Here is a 21,216-nt window from a genome sequence, read left to right as displayed (position 1 = left end):
CCCGCCCCCCACCACATTACCACACACAATTCCGCCCCACCACATTACCACACACAATCCCGTCCCCACCACATTACCACACACAATCCCGTCCCCACATTACCACACACAATCCCACCCCCATCACATTACCACACACAATCCCGCCCCCCACCACATTACCACACATAATCTCGCCCACCACCACATTACCACACACAATTCCGCCCCCACCACATTACCACACACAATTCCTCCCCCACCACATTACCACACATAATCTCGCCCACCACCACATTACCACACATAATCCCGCCCCATCACATTACCACACATAATCCCACCCCCCACCACATTACCACACATAATCCCGCCCCCACCACATTACCACACATAATCCCGCCCCCACCACATTACCACACATAATCCCGCCCCCATCACATTGCCACACATAATCCCACCCCCCACATTACCACACGAGGCTCCGTCCCCACACATTACCACACGAGGCTCTGTCCCCACACATTACCACACGAGGCTCAGTCCTCACACATTACCACACGAGGCTCCGTCCTCACACATTACCACACAAGGCTCCGTCCCCACACATTACCATACGAGGCTCCGTCCCTCCACATTACCACACGAGGCTCCGTCCCCACACATTACCACACAAGGCTCCGTCCTCACACATTACCACATGAATCCAGTTTGCTTTGGATTTTACACTGTGAATAAAATGTATTAGTATTATTCTGATTTTTAATTATTATTATTAACTTCATTTTAAGTTAATTTACCACCTGCATAAGCGCTATTGAATGTTGTCATTATTTACTTTAGTTTAATCACTAGCAGCGTTAATTAGATAGCAATGAGCATGCCGAGCGTTAGCTGGCTGGAAACAGCTAGTAGGTATATATATGTCATTGTCATCCCTCACTAATAATGTTAGTAGTGTGTGTGTGTGTGCAAAATTTGGGAGCTCTAGCTGTTAAATTAAAGGGTTAATTCACGGAAAAAAACTGGCGTGGGCTCCCGCGCAGTTTTCTCTGCCAGAGAGGGAAAGCCAGTGACTTAGGGCAGATATTAATAACCTAGAGAGGGACCATGGTTATTGGCCCCCCTGGCTAAAAACATCTGCCCCCAGCCACCCCAGAAAAGGCACATCTGGAAGATGCGCCTATTCTGGCACTTAGCCTCTCTCTTCCCACTGCCCTGTGGCATTGGTATATGGGGTAAGAAGGGGTTAATGTCACCTTGCTATTGTAAGATATAATAATAATAATAATATAACATATTCCGCAGCGCTTTACAACTTATAGAGGGGACTTGTACAGACAATAGACATTACAGCATAACAGAAATCACAGTTCAAAATAGATACCAGGAGGAATGAGGGCCCTGCTCGCAAGCTTACAAACTATGAGGAAAAGGGGAGACACGAGAGGTGGATGGTAACAATTGCTTTAGTTATTTGGACCAGCCATAGTGTAAGGCTCGGGTGTTCATGTAAAGCTGCATGAACCAGTTAACAGCCTAAGTATGTAGCAGTACAGACACAGAGGGCTATTAACTGCATAAAGTATATGAGAACACGATGCAAGGAACCTGATTATGTGTTTTGTTTTTTTTTTCTATTTTTAATAGGCCACACAGGGATAGTTAGGTTAATGCGTTGAGGCGGTAGGCCAGTCTGAACAAATGCGTTTTTATGGCACGCTTAAAACTGTGGGGATTAATCGTATTAACCTAGGTAGTGCATTCCAAAGAATCGGCGCAGCACGTGTAAAGTCTTGGAGACGGGAGTGGGAGGTTCTGATTATTGAGGATGCTAACCTAAGGTCATTAGCGGAGCGGAGGGCACGGGTAGGGTGGTAGACTGAGACCAGAGAGGAGATGTAGGGTGGTGCTGAGCCATGGAGTGCTTTGTGGATGAGGGTAGTAGTTTTGTACTGGATTCTGGAGTGGATGGGTAGCCAGTGTAATGACTGGCACAAGGTAGAGGCATCGGTGTAACGGTTGGTGAGGAATATGATCCTGGCAGCAGCATTCAGGACAGATTGGAGCGGGGAGAGTTTGGTAAGAGGGAGGCCGATTAGTAGAGTTACAATAGTCCAGACGAGAATGAATAAGAGAAACAGTAAGAGTTTTTTGCAGAGTCGAAAGTAAGAAAAGGGCGAATTCTAGAAATGTTTTTGAGATGCAGATAAGAAGAGCGAGCCAGTGATCGGATGTGGGGGGTGAATGAAAGCTCGGAATCAAGGATGACCCCAAGGCAGCGGGCATGTTGCTTTGGAGTAATGATTGAACCGCACACGGAGATGGCAATGTCAGGCAAAGGTAGGTTAGTAGAGGGAGAGAACACGAGGAGTTCAGTTTTTGACAGGTTCAGTTTCAGATAGAGGGAGGACATGATGTTATAGACAGCGGTAAGACAATCACTGGTGTTTTCTAAGAAGGTCAGAGTGAAAGCAGGAGAAGAGGTGTATAATTGGGTGTCGTCAGCATAGAGATGGTACTGGAACCCAAATCTACTGATTGTTTGTCCAATAGGGGCAGTATACGAAGAGGAGGGGGCCTAGGACTGATCCTTGAGGAACCCCAACAGTAAGGGGAAGGTGAGAGGAGGAGGAACCAGCAAAACATACAGTGAAGGATCGGTCAGAGAGATAGGAGGAGAACCAAGAGAGAACGGTGTCCTTGATGCCGATGGAGCGGAGCATAGTGAGGAGGAGCTGATGATCCACAGTGTCGAATGCTGCGGAAAGATCCAATAGAATTAGCATGGAGTAGTGACCATTAGATTTAGCTGTTAGTAGGTCATTAGAGACTTTAGTGAGGGCAGTTTCAGTAGAGTGTAAAGAGCGGAAGCCAGATTGAAGAGGGTCGAGAAGAGAGTTATCTGAGAGATAGCGGGTAAGACGGGAGTGGACCAGGCGTTCCAGGAGTTTAGAGATGAAGGGAAGATTAGAGACAGGTCTATAATTAGCGGCACAGTTTTGGTCGAGGGAGGGTTTTTTAAGTAATGGATGTATGATGGCATGCTTAAATGAGGAGGGAAAAATACCGGAAGTGAGAGAAAGGTTGAATATTTTTGTTATGTGAGAGGTGACAGCCGGGGAAAGGGACTGGAGGAGATGTGACGGAATGGGGTCACTGGTGCAAGTGGTCGGGCGAGAAGATGCAAGGAGCCTGCTTACTACTTCTTCAGTAACTGGTTCAAAGTCAGAGAGTGAACTAGATGCAGTGGGGGAGGGAGGACAGTGCCTGGTATGAAGAGATTGGGAGATGATTTCCTGTCGAATGTGGTAAGATGACATTAAGCCTGGTTAATAATGGAGAGGTGTCAATAAGACACCTGTCCATTATTAATCCAATAGTAGGAATGGGTTAACAAAACACACACATTAAGCTTTTCTGCTATCTAGCTCTGTATGAAATATAAATATATATATACAGTATGTGTCTCACTGATATATATATCTCTGTGTCTGACTGTATATATGTTTTAACGAATATTTGAGGCCATGGATCCATTATATATCCATTTTGCAAGCCGGAGAGAAAATCTCGCCATACGGATATGTTTTGGAGAAAAAATTGCGTACTCGCATTGAATACTGATGACATACGGATCACTGTTCATGAACATTTCTGCATATCTCGGCCTTAAAACATGGTTCATATTTTTATACATTGTGTGACCTTGGTCTTTATCTCTCTCTTTATCTTTTTCTGTCTTTTTTTTTTCTCTCTATTTCTCCATTCCTATCCTATCCTATGTATCTAAACCAAGCATTTGTAATAGTGTCTGAGTCATATATCTAAGCATATTATGTGTGATACTGCCTGTTCAGATATAACCTTACTATAAGACTCTAAACACACTTTCATAAATGATAGCCTTAGATACACTTTGGAAGGCAGTATCACACATGAGAGGCTTGGATACATAATTTGCAGTCCTGCTTTCTGGCGAGTGTTGAATCCTATGAAATATAATGCCTCTGCTAAGGAACGTATCTACAGTCATGGACAAAAGTATTCACACCCCTGCACTTCTGTCAGATAATACTCAGTTTCTTCCTTTGGTGGTATTATCTTCATTTAATTTGTCTTAAATGAAAAAACAGAAAAAGAATTGTCCTAAAGCCAAATTGGATATAATTCCACACCAAACATAAAAAAGGGGGTGGACAAAAGTATTGGCACTGTTCGAAAAATCATGTGATGCTTCTCTAATTAGTGTAATTAACAGCACCTGTAACTTACCTGTGGCACCTAACAGGTGTTGGCAATAACTAAATCACACTTGCAGCCAGTTGACATGGATTAAAGTTGACTCAACCTCTGTCCTGTGTCCTTGTGTGTACCACATTGAGCATGGAGAAAAGAAAGAAGACCGAAGAACTGTCTGAGGACTTGAGAAACCAAATTGTGAGGAAGCATGAGCAATCTCAAGGCTACATGTCCATCTCCAAAGACCTGAATGTTCCTGTGTCTACCGTGCGCAGTGTCATCAAGAAGTTTAAAGCCCATGGCATTGTGGCTAACCTCCCTAGATGTGGACGGAAAAGAAAAATTGACAAGAGATTTCAATGCAAGATTGTGCGGATGTTGGATAAAGAACCTCGACTAACATCCAAACAAGTTCAAGCTGCCCTGCAGTCCGAGGGTACAACAGTGTCAACCCGTACTATCCGTCGGCTTCTGAATGAAAAGGGACTGTATGGTAGGAGACCCAGGAAGACCCCACTTCTTACCCCGAGACATAAAAAAGCCAGGCTGGAGTTTGCCAAAACTTACCTGAAAAAGCCTAAAACGTTTTGGAAGAATGTTCTCTGGTCAGATGAGACAAAAGTAGAGCTTTTTGGGCAAAGGCATCAGCATAGAGTTTACAGGAGAAAAAAAGAGGCATTCAAAGAAAAGAACACGGTCCCTACAGTCAAACATGGCGGAGGTTCCCTGATGTTTTGGGGTTGCTTTGCTGCCACTGGCACTGGCTGCTTGACCGTGTGCGTGGCATTATGAAGTCTACCAACAAATTTTGCAGCATAATGTAGGGCCCAGTGTGATAAAGCTGGGTCTCCCTCAGCTGGTCTTCCAGCAGGACAATGACCCAAAACACACTTCAAAAAGCACTAGAAAATGGTTTGAGAGAAAGCACTGGAGACTTCTAAGGTGGCCAGCAATGAGTCCAGACCTGAATCCCATAGAACACCGGTGGAGAGATCTAAAAATGGCAGTTTGGAGAAGGCACCCTTCAAATATCAGGGACCTGGAGCAGTTTGCCAAAGAAGAATGGTCTAAAATTCCAGCAGAGCATTGTAAGAAACTCATTGGTTACTGGAAGCGGTTGGTCGCAGTTATTTTGGCTAAAGGTTGTGCAACCAAGTATTAGGCTGAGGGTGCCAATACTTTTGTCTGGACCATTTTTGGAGTTTTGTGTGAAATGATCAATGTTTTGCTTAATTCTTTTTTGTGTTTTTTCATTTAAGACAAATTAATTGAAGATAATACCAAAGAATTTATGTTTGTAATCATTTTCAGGAAGAAACTGAGTATTATCTGTCAGAATTGCAGGGGTGTCAATACTTTTGGCCATGACTGTAGGTCTATTGTGTATGATACTGCCTGCCAAATTGAATCTAAGCCTATCACGTGTGATACTTTTCTGCTATGTCCTTAACCTACGCCTATCATCAGTAAAGCTTGGTGCTAAGCTGTGTATCTAAGCTTATCACATGTAATACTCCGGCACAGTTTAAGTCACCAGTGTCATTCTTCTTATGTCATTTCCTGCACCGCTCCTTTAAATCATACTATCTGCGCTTCTTCTTGGTTGTCAGCCTTGTCAAATAATTAATGTAAATGATTCTCACATTATGAAATTAGCGTAATGTACGGGACGCCTGTTCCTTGCACTTTGAAGAGCTGCAGCGCTGGCGGGGTTAATTCTCATTACAAGCCGGAGCTTTGCACCTTGCGTCTGTGGAGCGGCGTCTTTTAATTAACTAATTAATTTCTTTATCATAGCCAGTCAGAAGTTCTTAAAGGGCCCATAACGCATGTGAGGATGAAGTAGGGCTGATAAAAGCTTCACCTTTTTTATTTATTTATTCATTTTATAATGTGTTTGATAATAAAATTTGCCACCAATGATTTTTTTTTTCTTATCACGACTGTGAAATCCCAATATACGAGCTGGAGGCTTCAATAATTGAACGTGCTGAGCGCAGCGTTTCTCTGCTCCTTAATATTCCTGAGCTGTGGCTCTTTGCCATATCACAATTTTCAGATTAAAACACAAACTTTTTTTTTTTTTGCATAAAGACGTTGAAGCGACATCAATGGCGGCGACCGGCGACGAGACGTGGAGTCCTGCAGCAAAAGCCGGAGCTCTTATCTAAATTGGGTTTTTATTCGGAGCTGCAGACGGTAGAGATAACGGGACGTCTCCAAATTTACACAAGGAAAATTGGTTTTCTTTTGAGCAGTGGAAACATAAAACGTAAATGAATTATAAAGCCGAGAATCACTTTGATCTTAACCCTTGCTAGTGATCAGCCGGTTGTGTACTTGGAGGGCGGCCAAAAGTGCCACCGTGTTGGGCAACCACTAAAGGGGGTGTCCATCTTGCCGGCTCCATAAAATTACCGTACTCTGTTCTAAAAATCATTTTTGCTACTTTAGCAATTAATTTTAGAATCTTAGCAATGTTTCCAGCAGCGCAGAGTATTTCAGGAGAATTATCATCCCGAGCTCAGACTCCTTTTTTCTCTGTCTATGATAATAATGAGTTCAGAATTAGTGTTTGACTTCGCTCCTGGTGGCAGCTCCGCCACCGTCCTCCACTGACCTGCCAGAGGGCTCCTGCCCGGATTTCTTTTATATGTAGATGAGTTTTGTTTGCCGCTTGTGCTGAGAGCTCAGTTGGGAAATGAGTTTCTCGGAATTTTAAATTTCTCTTTAGGTGTCCAGTGTTGCTTGCAGGCACTTACTTAAGTTCTCAGCAAAGTGGTTACGGCTTCAATCCACTTTTGTCTCCTGCTTATCTATAACCCTACCCCTGAGGACCCCCACCTAGTGCTGCACACTGGTACAACCATGTAGCGGGTTGTTTGCAATCCCTAGGGGCCAGCTTCTAAAACGTGTACAGCTCTTTAGTCTACATCACTACCCCATAAATGCCCATTATTCCCGGAGAAAACAAAATGTAACGTCTCATTTACATGTCCAATTTTTCCACCAGGGTTTGACCAGGGTGTCAGTTTTTCTTGTAAGTAGAGTGAAAAAAAACAAAAGCATTGTGAAAATCGGACCACACTCAATTTTTTTTTATTTCACGGACTCATAGACTTGCATTGCCAATTTTGATCCAAATCATGTAACAAAATATGTCTCTGTGTGATTGTGAATGACCCCATAGACTATCACAGGTACGAGTGCCATGTGTAAAAAAACAAACAAACTAGGAATTGAAAATTGAATACCTGAATTAACCCTTACAGTGTTGCACAATGTTTTACTTATTTTTTCTCAATCTCCAATCACCTCTAAAGCTGCATTCAGAGTTCTAATGAATTCCTCTTGCAAGACCCCATATCTCTCTGCTTCCCACTTTCTGTGCAAAACATGTATCAGAGAGATGTGGGGCTTCCATCAGATAAGCTGCTTTAAATTTTCTGTCATGTCGCAGACACTATTAGCAGCCAACAGAGTCCTATATGCAGCACTGGAGGTGACTGGAGTATATGTTGGAACTTACTTTGTATTCTTAAGAGTATTTCTATTAATGTAATTTGATGAGAGTCTAAAGGCCCCGTCTCACTAAGCGATTTACCAACGATCACGACCAGCGATATGACCTGGCCGTGATCGTTGGTAAGTCGCTGTGTGGTCGCTGGGGAGCTGTCACACAGACGGCTCTCTCCAGCGACCAACGATCAGGGGAACGACTTCGGCATCGTTGAAACTGTCTTCAACGATGCCGAAGTCCCCCTGCAGCACCCGGGTAACCAGGGTAAACATCGGGTTACTAAGCGCAGGGCCGCGCTTAGTAACCCGATGTTTACCCTGGTTACCAAAAAAAACAAACAGTACATACTCGCCTTTCGGTGTCCAGGTCCCTTGCCGTCTGCTTCCTGCTCTGACTGAGATCCGGCCGTACAGTGAGAGCAGAGCGCAGCGGTGACGTCACCGCTGTGCTCTCACTTCTCACTGTACGGCGGCTCAGTCAGAGCAGGAAGCAGACGGCAAGGGACCTGGACACCGAAAGGCGAGTATGTACTGTTTGTTTTTTTTGGTAACCAGGGTAAACATCGGGTTACTAAGCGCGGCCCTGCGCTTAGTAACCCGATGTTTACCCTGGTTACCCGGGTGCTGCAGGGGGACTTCGGCATCGTTGAAGACAGTTTCAACGATGCCGAAGTCGTTCCCCTGATCGTTGGTCGCTGGAGAGAGCTGTCTGTGTGACAGCTCCCCAGCGACCACACAGCGACTTACCAACGATCACGGCCAGGTCATATCGCTGGTCGTGATCGTTGGTAAATCGCTTAGTGAGACGGGGCCTTAAGGAGACTTGTAGGCCATGCAATGCTGCTCCTCTGGGAAATTAAATATGCAAATAACATCTTCAGGGAAGAACAGTACTTGAACTCTAGTCCTACCTATTGGGTGTAATAATCCTAAAAATCAGTATCGACCTTTTAATAAACCTTGCCATATGATAAAAGTCCAATCATAATCGCAGTTTGTAGACAAGTGTTTCAGTTGTGTTGCCCCTCCTCAGTGCAAAGCATGAGATCAAATCTGGCTATATGAGGGCTCTGACTGGGAATTGTGGAGGGTGATATGCCTGGCATGCCAGTGTAAGGAAACTTATAAGCCATGTAATGCTCCTCTGTTAAATTAAATTTGCAAATTGTTGCGTCAGAAATGGACAACATCCTGAAACACCGTGTATTTAAGTTGATATTATGGTTTGGCAAGGCTTGTTAAAGGGTCAATATTGACTTTTAGGATTGACACTTCCAAAGGATAGCAGTAGAGTTCTAGTCCTCTTCCCTAAAGAGGCAATTTGTGTGTTCATTTAAAAAAATCCCTCTCCTCTATTAGCGAAAGGTAGGAGATCTATTGAGGGTTCTGGAAGGACTATTCCTAGAATCTGTTAGCCTCTTCTCTATAGAAGGGTGATCTCTGAATATGGGGGGTAGGTGATGGATTACTGAGGTCTCATACCGGATCCCGAGAACTGGGGCGTGCATGCTGCAACGCCGCTCCATTCATTGTTTATAGGAGAAATCCAAGTGCAATGCTAAGTAGGAGATAACTTTGGATTTTTAAGGGGATATACCCCTTTAATAATGGATGATCAATGGGTAACCTTCTTGTTTGAGTTGAAAAGAGCAGTTCACAAATTTGTTATAAAGCAGAAATCTAATCATAAGACCTAACGCTTTGACTTCTATGGGAGAATGTAGTGAGCATGCTCTGTGTCCTGCTGAGAGAGGAGCTGATCTCTCTAGTCAATGCTGCACCCCGTCCTCAGCTTTATTATAGAGCTCTGATAACGGATGCCCCAGTGTACCCAGGACAATCTGAAAAGTGACAGACTAAAGACTCAAAGAGTGGTGTCAGGGTCCTATATCCTCTCGAAATGTAGGGATTTTCTGAGATGCAAAAAAGTGAAGGTTCCACCACCAGAAGCATTTTCCTCCAGATCCACAGGGATCATTTCATTTCAATTCTTTGTATCATCTGATTTTTCTAAGGCTGCAGCCTGAAGATTGACAGTCCGGTCTTCAGCAGTGTATGTAATGAATCATTTATAGAACCGGATAAATAAATAAAATGTGAATAGAGACGTGCCGGAACCGCTCTACTTGAGTTATCTCCATGATGCTCCAACATGTGGCAGATGGTGAGCCGCGTGAAGAGGAGGATAGGGAGCAAACGAGACTTTGTTTTCAGTCTCATATGCAATGGTAAATTTCTCGGGAGGGAAGGTTGTCCTTTGTTTGAGTAAATTAAGATTCTGGAAATGGAGACAAGGTACGTCTGATAGTCAACTAGCTATGTGCTCATGAAATAATCAGCTGTATCCCTCCTCCTAACCGTAGCCTTCCAGGAGAGATTCTGCATGTCTAGCATTTACTATTAGCAAATGTCAAAAATAAAACCCTAAAGACAGCTCTTATTAAAGTAAAATAAGTATAAAAATATGCTTCTTGAATTTAGAAAAAAAAGTAAAAAAATTACCAAAATACGGTATAATATACAGGAAAGAAATATATCTTGGTACCGTGTTAGCCAGTAGATAGAAAAATATTTAGTATTGAGAGTCCTCAGTGGTTGATACCTTTTAATGGCTAACTGAAAAGATGGTAACAAATTGCAAGCTTTCGAGACTACATACGTCTCTTCAGGCAAAGACTAAAACAAATTCTGAAGAAGCACATATTTATGCACAACATAGTATAGAAAAAAAAAAGAGGGGGAAAAAAACCATGGATAAGCCAGGTGACATGAAGCAGAATTACCATGGGTGATACAGTTATGTCCATAAATATTGGGCCAATTCTTAGATAAGGATTGTTTTATTGTCCTGTGATTAGGGTCTCTGTTGTGATGACCCCACATGGTCTGATGGGCAAGTTCATTAGTTGATGTAAAAAGACATAAATCCATATGACACATTCATTCCTGCAGTTAGTGTCAAAGGTCGTCATCCGTTTATATTCCCAGACTCTCCTGTCTTTCTGTGATTTGAAGTTACCTTTTAGTACAAGTAATTTCATATCCATAATGTTATGATTTGGGAGACAGAAATGTATTGCCACAGGTAGATCCATTCTTTTTTCTCTTATTGTATGGCGGTGAGAGTTCATCCTTGTTCTAAGCTTTTGCCCTGTCTCCCCCACATACAGACCCCCAGTTGGACATTTAGTACAAATAATTAGGTACACCACATTAGAAGTGACGCAGCTGAATGTACCTGGTATCTTGTAGTCCTGATGTGAGTTGGGAATCTTTATCTTGTCCGTGGTCAGGTATAATATACACTAATATACAATTTTAGAAATAGTGGTAAGAAAAAAATTCTAAAAAAAAAATTAAACCAAAGTGGTATTTTTGAGTCAACTGATTGATGTGCCATATTGTTCTCTAAAATATATTCGAGCTACGGGTAATTGCTATGACGTAAGATTTTTTTCATGCTTCTTTCCATATACAGTATACGGTTTATATTTTCCAAACTGGAGCACCCCTTTAAATTTTGTTGTTATGTCATACATCTTGCCTTCTGCGCTTCTCCTTCATCTCCTGACCTCCATCTGTAGAAAATATTGAATGGTGTCGAGGGTTAATTTAGCTTTGTAATCTTTGCGGCGCGCTCTCCTGCCCTGCAGAACACCGAGACCTTTTAACTAAGCAGAATAAATCCAAATTCAATATTTCTTCGTTTCACTCGGCTTTGATGTTTGTGTTTATGGATTGAGAAGGTGGAATTTCCCAGAAACTATCGACTGATATGTGTGAAAATGATGACATGGCGGGATCTTCAGTTTTCCTTTGATGCGTTTTATGAATAATGGTGATTTTGTTCAGATTGTGAAAGATTAGTACAATTTTAAACTCACATTTTCCCTCCTTGTGCACTTTTTGTTTTTCTCAGAGATGGAGACATAGCAGCATTCAGTTTGTAACCTAAACCAGGCTGGATACTTCTATATCTGACTATTTTTTTGTGAAAATACGGTACTTTGAGAATTTTCAGCAGACCCCACACATCGTCTGTAAACCTATTCCCTATGCATGAAGTCACATCGCACACCGCAATCTACAGTATCCATCGACCAATAACCGTGACCTCAGTATCATCAGAGTATTAAAGGGAACCTGTCACCCCGTTTTTTCAGTATGAGATAAAAATACCATTAAATAGGGCCTGAGCTGTGCATTACAATAGTGTATTTTGTGTACCCTGATTCCCCACCTATGCTGCCGAAATACCTTACCAAAGTCGCTGTTTTCGCCTGTCAATCAAGGTGGTCTGGTCAAATGGGCGTGGTGAAATCGCTTCTTCTCCCCCAGATCTTGCTTATCTTTCCTTTGGTGGCGTAGTGGTTTGCGCATGCCCTACAGAGGAATGCACTGCGCAGCTGAAGAAAAAGCGCGATCTGCGCTTTATCGCTGGCGGCGGCCATCTTCCTGGGGCGGCGCGTGCGCAGATGGAGCGCTCTGTTGCCTGGGGCTTCAGGAAAATGGCCGCGGGATGCCGCGCGTGCGCAGATGGAGATCGCGGCGGCCATTTTCCTGAAGCCGTTCATCACAGTAATCCCAAAACTGATAGCTTCATAGCCCACCAAAAATAGAGACAGCCACTTTGCCCACAAAGCTGATGACTGCCACAATGCCCCCATAGTGACAGTCCTGGTGCCCCCATAATTGGTGACTACTACAGTGCCAGCAAAGATGGTGACAGTCCTAGTGTCCCCATAGCCATTGCCCCCAAAGCTGGTGATGGCCCCAGTGCCCCCAAAGCTGGTGATTGCCCCAGTGCCCCCAAAGCTGGTGACGGCCCCAGTGCCCCCATAGCTGGCGACAGCCACAGTTCCTCCTAAGCTGGTGACTGCAACAATGCCCCTTAAACTAGTGATGTTCCCAGTGACCCCAAAGCTGGTCATGGCCCCAGTGTGCCTGAGGCTGGTGATGGTCAGTGATCCCAAAACATGCAAGTGTACATGTATGGTTTATACTACAAATTCCGTTATGACTCTTAACACTTGCTATATAACTCTACAGGTCCTTATGTGTTCAGCACCCGTACAGACCATGCTCTGCTGCTGTGCATAGTGAGGTTTGTTGTGTTGAACCTCAACCATATATTAGTCTGCGGAAAATAAACTACTACTCCAACATTACCATGCAAATATTCCCAGATCTAAACCAGAAGAATTGTGAATGCAGCTCCGGATGTGACAATTAACATATAAGGCTTAGGAAGAGTAAAACCTGCAATTAGCAGAATTAACTAACTTCTTTTAAAAAGAAGTGAATGCGAGAATGTAGAAGTGCCCTGAAGTGCAAAACTAAGTGAGAATAAAACTTATTAGGACTTAAGGGTTAAGGCTCGGTGCATCACGCACAGTTCACATGCACAAAACTGTTTTCATCTACTGTATTGTGCTGGAGCCCAGAGACGGCAGACATGTTGCCCTCGCCGTCATCTTTCAGTTGCCTTTCCTGGGAATGAAGGCAGAGGCTAAATAAAATATGGGGATGATTGGAAACTGATATGACCGTAATGGCGCATATTTGTCAGGATCCTGCTCTTAAGCTGCCAAAGTCATAATGCATCTAGTTCAAAGTGTTTAGTAAATGTCAGACTTGCAGGAAAACATTTTTTAGCAAACAACTGAACACGCAAAAAGTAATTATTAAAAAAAAAAGCATAAAAAACAAAACTATAACAACATGAACCGAGTGATAATTACCAGCATCACTCCTTTAATGCCTGACACTACAGTATAACTAACTACCATAATACTTATAGTATGTATAACTATTCTAATACTGCTCCTATGTACAAGAATATAACTACTATAATACTGCTCCTATGTACAAGAATAGAACTACTATAATACTGCCCCTATGTACAAGACTATACCTACTATAATACTGCCCCTATGTACAAGAATATAGCTACTATAATACTGCTCCTATGTGCAAGAATATAACTACTATAATACTGTCCCTATGTACAAGAATATAACTACTATAATACTGCTATTTACAAGAATATAACTACTATAACACTGCCCCTATGTACAAGAATATACCTACTATAATACTGCTATTTACAAGAATATAACTACTATAATACTGCCCCTATGAACAAGAATATAACTACTATAATACTGCCCCTATGAACAAGAATATAACTACTATAATACAAGAATATAACTACTATAATACTGCCCCTATGTATAAGAATATAACTACTATAATACTGCTCCTATGTACAAGAATATACCAACTATAATACTGCCCCTATGTACAAGAATATAGCTACTATAATACTGCTCCTATGTACAAGAATATACATGAATATAACTACTATAATACTGCCCCTATGTACAAGAATATACCTACTATAATACTGCCCCTATTATAGTAGTTATAATACTGCTATTTACAAGAATATAACTACTACTAGATGGTGGCCCGATTCGAACGCATCGGGTATTCTAGAATATGCATGTCCACGTAGTATATTGCCCAGCCACGTAGTATATTCCCTAACCACGTAGTATATTGCCCAGCCATGTAGTATATTGCCCAGCCATGTAGTATATTGCCCAGCCACGTAGTATATTGCCCAGCCACGTAGTATATTGCCCAGCCACGTAGTATATTGCCCAGCCACGTAGTATATTGCCCAGCCATGTAGTATATTGCCCAGCCACGTAGTATATTGCCCAGTCACGTAGTATATTGTCCAGTCACGTAGTATATTGCCCAGCCACGTAGTATATTCCCTAACCACGTAGTATATTGCCCAGCCATGTAGTATATTGCCCAGCCATGTAGTATATTGTCCAGTCACGTAGTATATTGCCCAGCCACGTAGTATATTGCCCAGTCACGTAGTATATTGCCCAGTCACATAGTATATTGCCCAGCCACGTAGTATTTTGCCCAGTTACATAGTATATTTCCCAGTGATATAGTATACAGCACAGAGCCACGTAGTATATTGCCCAGCCACGTAGTATATTGGCCAGTCACGTATGTCACAGGTTAAAAAAATAAACATGTACTCACCTTCCGAGGGCCCCTTGTAGTCCTGTCGCCTGTGTGCGGTGCACGCGGCAGCTTCCGGTCCGAGGGTTGGTATGTGCGCAGTACCTGTGATGATGTCGCGGTCACATGACCGTGACATCATGGCAGGTCCTTCTCGCATAGCATCCTTGGCACCGGAACCTGCAGGCGTGAGCACATCCTCAGACTATGGAAGGTGAGAATAGCAGGGTTTTTTTTTTTGTTTTTTTTTAATTATTTTTAACATTAGATCTTTTTACTATTGATGCTGCATAGGCATTAACCCTGTGTGAACGGTGACTGACTGACTGGAGGGGAGTATGCAGGCGCCGGGCACTGACTGCAGGGGAGTAGGGAGGGACTAATTGGACTGTGCCCGTCGCTGATTGGTCGCGGCAGCCATGACAGGCAGCTGGCGAGACCAATCAGCGACGCGGGATTCCGTGACGGAAGTTGCTGACAGAAAGATGGAAGTACCCCTTAGACAATTATGTACATGGATAATACTCCCCCATGTGCAAGAATATAACTACTATACTACTTCTTTCACATTCATAACTCTTTGTCTTATGTGACTGCAGTAGTTCTTTAAATTAACTCTCTGAAGGTTTGGATATATATGATAAACTGGAGATGTTACTTGGTTGCATCACTTGAACATCGGTGATTCCATAAATTATTGTGATTTTCCATAGTCCTTCCTCTGTCCTCTTGTAATGCTGGAATTTAATTACTGTGTCTCTATGAGCATGTTAAGCTTTATGTGTGTGGTTTTCCTTCATTAAAATGAATCTATAGATCTGGCAGAAATCTCAATGTTTTATTGTTTTCATCACAAAGATCCAACCCGGTTACAGCAGATGAATGATATGCATGTGTGGTGGGTCTATGGTAGGTTTGCACTCGCTGTCACATTCTACAGGCCATGTTGATGTCTCATAGGCTGTAACATAAGGTGTTTGCTTGCACAATTTTTGGAATGTTTTTAACCTTTAAGAATATTTCACAATTTCTTTTATTTTTTTTATTTGTTTCCTAGGATTTATGAGCGAGTGATTGATCCTCCAGAGAGAAACCTGTCACCTGGAAGCAGCTTGTGGCTTGGACAGCGAAATAGGAAACATGGGTTTTTCAAGGTAAGACCATAGTCCAGACATTGCTGGCGCAATTTTAGTAAAATGTCATCCAATGCATAGAGCTTTTTTTAAAGCCTGGCCCTATGCTTGCTGATACAGATACAGTATTAGATGCTGATGATACTGAATATTGAATTTATTACTGAGGATTTACGTTCAGTATTTTTCGCGTTTTTTTGCTATAAAAATGTGATAAAAACGCGAAAAAAACGCTTACATATGCCTCCTATTATTTACAGGGTATTCCGCATTTTTTGTGCAAATGTTGCATTTTTTTCCGTGAAAAAATCGCATCGCGGAAAAAAAAGCAACATGTTCATTAAAAATGCGGAATTGCGGGGATTCCGCACACCTAGGAGTGCATTGATCTGCTTACTTCCCGCACGGGGCTGTGCCCACCATGCGGGAAGTAAGCAGATTATGTGCGGTTGGTACCCAGGGTGGAGGAGAGGAGACTCCTCCACGGACTGGGCACCGTATAATTGGTAAAAAAAAGAATTAAAATAAAAAATAGTGATATACTCACCCTCTGATGGCCCCCGAAGTGTTCCCGCCTCTCCGGTGCATGCTTTCTCTTCCGTTCCTATAGATGGTGTGGTTCAGGACCTGTGATGACGTCGCTGTCTTGTGATTGGTCGCGTGACCACTCATGTGACTCACGCGACCAATCACAAGCCGCGACGTCATCGAAGGTCCTGAACCACACCAGCATCTATAGGAACGGACGCCGCTGAGGAGATCGGTTGTCTGCAGGTGAGTATAACCATTTTTTTATTATTTTTAAACATTCTATCTTTTACTATAGATGCTGCATAAGCTGCATCTATAGTATAAAAAGTTGGTCACACTTGTCAAACAGTATGTTTGACAAGTGTGACCAACTTGTCAGTCAGTTTTCCAAGCGATGCTACAGATCGCTTGGAAAACTTTAGCATTCTGCAAGCTAATTACGCTTGCAGAATGCTAAAAAGACCGCGAAAAAAACGGAAAAAAAACGCAAAAAAAAAAATGCAGATTTCTTGCAGAAAATTTCCGGTTTTCTTCAGGAAATTTCTGCAAGAAATCCGGACGTGTGCACATACCCTCACAATCCCGCACTCTGCAACACTCCCCGTATTTGTAGAATCTACAACTTCTGGATAAGGTGCATCTGTTGACTTTTTTTCCACAGAATGTAGATCCATAGATTCTTTGTTTCTGATGATGATAATCATGATTGGTAGTAATTATGTATGGATGAGGATCATGATTGAGCATAGTGATTGAATGGTGATTATGAAGCTTTGAGCAATTATAGTAATGGTCGGTCCGTCTGGTCTGGTCGTTGGTTCCCTCAATGACAGGTTAATGAAATCATGATAGTCTTCATCCATCTTGTTGAAATCTTCCTCTTCTCCCTCAGTTCTTTGGATCAGTAAGTAGTCACTGTCTGTTCAATAAACTGTGCATAAATTAATAGATCAGGCTAATTTTTTTAATGGCCTTTGACTTTATCTCAATGGATGAATGATCTGTAGGAAGATCAATCTTGTGAAAGCCTAGGGTCTTCTCCACCATTATCTTGATAGCATCAAGCCATCGGGTTGCTGGTTTTCCTCTTCTCTTTCTATTCCTCTAGTCTTTCTTCTTATTTCTCCACTTATGAGTCATTTCTTCCCCTGTGTCCTGAACTCATCATTTACTCTGAAAAGCTAGTAAAATCCAACTTTATCAAAGCAGTACAGACACACTCACTATCAGGTCACAGCTACTATTAAAACCTTTTTAGTGTGAAGGGGGGAGGAAGATTGAAGAGCGCTCGGCCTAGTGAGAAATCAGCAGACACTGCAGCTTGTATCAAATGTTTTATCTCACTTCAGTGCTGGATTCACAGCTACACAGCTGTGTTGTTGTATATCATGCATGCTTAGTGTCTTTTATGTGGCTACTTCTTATCATTTGCTGCATAGAGACTTGAAAGCAGGAATTCCTCATGCCTGTCTTTGCTCTGTATGGGAGACATCATAAAAGATAATCACCCAGTAGCTCAGAGACGACCGAAAATTAGGCTCCGCAGTGAGGAAAACTGGTGATAAATACAGGATGCAGGTAATATACTGGGCAGAAAGTGTTATTCCTCATGTTACACAATAAGCTTCCATATGTGCGTACATCAGGTAGGTCTTCAGTAATTGTCCTCCTTATGGGCTTACTCTTCTTGTGTTTAGAGCTAGGTGATCCTTCTGTCCAGCTATATGTGCCGAAAATATAAAGTGTGGCTCCTCTAAAACTAGCTGTCAACATTTAAGTTTTGGTCGGCAATACCAGCTTTGGAGGGATCAGCAAAAATTCACATTTTTGTAGGAAAAGCTCAAATTTCCCAAAATATTTTCTAATTTTCTGATTTCTACTCCTTTCATTCCTTTGGTTTCTTCCAAGATAAGTTTTGTTAGGAACATTTGGTGACCACTTTCTTCATCTTTTCTTAAAAATAGTACCGTATGTTAATAGAGGTGTCCACTTGTGAAGAGTGAACGTGCTCGGATAACGTGATTTCCGAGTATCTTGGGAGAGCTCAAATAATATGTTCGAGACCCCACGGCTGCATGATTCGCGTTGTTTAGACAGCCGCTACACATGCGAGGATTTCCTGTTTATTAGGCAATCCCCCTATGTCTTAAAAGGAAGGTGCCGTGATTTTAATTTTTGTATTAATAATTATTGATTATATAATCAATTATTTTTAATACAAAAGTGAATGTACTACTTTCATAGTTTTTTATTTATTCACTTTTACTTTTGCCACTGGAACCTGCCATTTTCATTAGTGTGGGTGTAAGTGTCTGGGCACGACACTTGCACTCCTCACTTACGGCAGCCATGGGCATAGGAGCCAACGGTCGGACTCCGACCGCATCTTTCATTAAGGCCGCTCCTCCTGCCTCTCAGCTGTGACTTGGGCACGCCCACTGAGCTGCTGGGTCACAGCTGTGAGAGGAGATCGCGGCCATTTTGTTTGCTGTGGGCTGCGATGACCGAAGATGTTGGGGAGAAGCTGCTGGGAGCGAGGGTCCAGGGTAAGTATCTGCGGCACTAGCAGTGATCGCAGCCTGTAATTAGTATTACAGTATAGGCTGCAATCACTGCCGACCTGCGCTGTCTTGCTGAAAGCTTCCTTCCTCAGTCCAGGGGCAGGAAATCACCCAGCAGCAGCATGTCTCCCTGTACATGGAGCGTTATGTCTGCTGCTTTTCTGTGCTGCACTGATTTGTGGCTGGAGCCTGATGTGTTGCACTTCATCACCCTGACACAGTGACTGTAGGTGCAGCCTGGAGTCCAAGCTCCATGTTTCTAAAAATAGAGCAATTCTCAGCAGCACATGACGTAAGGGGTACACGTGACTCATGACCGCCTTTACTGACTTAAATGCCTAACCTTAATTACTTACTGCATCTGATCTCTCGTAAACTGTCTTATCATAAGATCCCCTCCTGAATAACGACATTACACCGGATTTGGATTAAATGGCCACAGCAGCCTTTTATTAAACATAAACACAACATGTAAACAATATCCCCCCAGGGAGTGGTGGTCCTCGAAGCCTCAAAAATAACCTTGCATAAATTCAAATTGTGTACCTTGGCCTCCAGGCTTAGTCTTGCCTCCAGCCACTAAGCACCAGCTCGGAGGCAGATAATGACCAACCCGGCCAAACCAACCGATTACCAAATCCTTTAAAAAGCCCCTCCACCGGCTGATCTACCACATCCACTTGCAATCCACTCCGGGGGGAGTCCAGGACCACTAGAGGTCCCCCCCTTAGAATCCGCCATTCTCCTCTTTCCACCAATTTCGAGGACCTCCCTCCCCCGCCACCAACATAAATGTTTTGACACCTCAAACATTTGTGTCCCTCCAAACCTTCAAACCAGTCTCAGTTCCTTCCTGAGCAGCGAGACACCACATGTCAACCCCGATTGCATTTAAATGCACGCCATCTGCCCTCCAGTATTTGCCCTTTCCGGATTCCAAATTTACATGACGCACTACCAATGCCCCATTCCGCACCATGAACTGAGATACCGCCCTATTTACTTTTATTATGGCCTTATTTATCCCCTCAATTGAGCGAGCACCTCGCCACACCTTCCTCGGGATAATATCCGACCAGACAACTAACAACTTCGGAGACGCCGCCCAAAGTCTCAAAATGTCGAACTTTATCTCCTTTATCAATTCCCTACAGGGCCTTTTGCCCAAGTCATTGGCGCCCAAATGAATTACTACCACATCCGGAGCTCGATCCAAACGAACAAACTGGTGGAACTCCGGCAAAAGCTGGCTCCATATCATTCCGCGTTTCCCGATCCACCGCAGAATCGCTGTCTCTCTTGAGAACCCCAGTTGCCGCCCGTCTGGCCAAATTGCGGCCCGCAAAGCAGCCCAAAAAACGAAAGAGTGGCCCATGATCCACACCAGCCGGTGCTCGCGGCCTTAAATAGATAACACAACAATAAGAAAAAAACAACTCAACTATTAAACCATTAGACCAAGTTCGGGCGGATATAGGAAATGAATCTCCTCGACTCCCACCGACCGATCTTTTTTACCACCTCCTCGCCCAGGCCCCTCCTGGCAGCTTCCGTTGCTGCGCCGATCCTAAATGAGTGCCCACTGTAATCCCCCGGTGAAATTCCCCCTACGATCAAACATTTCTTAAAAACCGCTATGAACTGAAATCGAGATAAAAAGGAACCGTCCTCATGGACCAAAAGGGGGTTGCACAATCCTCCGCCCATCCCCATCAAAGCATTGACACACAGGACCGGGCATAACAGGGAACCGGCCACCTTAAATAACACCACTTTACAGCCTTTACCTTGACTGTCTGTCTTAGAAAATCGAAGCCGAATAACTACCCTATCATTATACACGTCCACGTCTTCCCTCAACAAACCCCCTTTGGTACTTTTAGAGGGGCTGACCAACTCCCCTAACCGAAAGGCTCCAAAGAACGCTAATGCGAAGGCCACCTTAAAAAGAATAATTTCCCATTGCGATGAACAGACCAAAGCTAACTGATTGCCCAAAATTAACAATACCTCATATGATACCGGGCGTCTTTTATCGCTCACCGCCCAACCTTTTCTCCATCCCTTTAACGTCTGAACTACCAAAAAAGACTTTGTGACGTTCTTAAGGCCCCGAGCCTTGAAACCAAATGCAATGCCCGCCAACAACTTGTTCAGTATAGACACGGACCAACCCGACTCTTTAAAATGCCCGATCAACA

General features: G+C 43.2%; 1 protein-coding gene and 1 long non-coding RNA gene across 5 annotated transcripts in view; one reads left to right on the top strand and one right to left on the bottom strand.

Moving 5' to 3' along the window:
* Positions 1-21,216, top strand: part of NELL1 (neural EGFL like 1) — a 988,017-nt gene that overhangs the window by 261,436 nt on the left and 705,365 nt on the right. For all 4 annotated transcript variants that reach the window (XM_077287196.1, XM_077287197.1, XM_077287195.1 and 1 more), the window contains exon 5: positions 15,848-15,944. In XM_077287196.1, coding sequence (XP_077143311.1) covers positions 15,848-15,944 — 97 coding nt within the window. The remainder of the gene's footprint in view (positions 1-15,847; positions 15,945-21,216) is intronic.
* LOC143806544 (uncharacterized) overlaps positions 1-21,216 on the bottom strand; it is a 131,956-nt gene that overhangs the window by 79,270 nt on the left and 31,470 nt on the right. The window lies entirely within an intron of this gene.

This window comes from Ranitomeya variabilis, chromosome 2 (genome assembly GCF_051348905.1).
Source record: "Ranitomeya variabilis isolate aRanVar5 chromosome 2, aRanVar5.hap1, whole genome shotgun sequence".
NCBI lineage: Eukaryota > Metazoa > Chordata > Amphibia > Anura > Dendrobatidae > Ranitomeya > Ranitomeya variabilis.
Note: the sequence above shows the minus strand (reverse complement) of the source record. Positions and strands in the feature narration are given on the sequence as shown.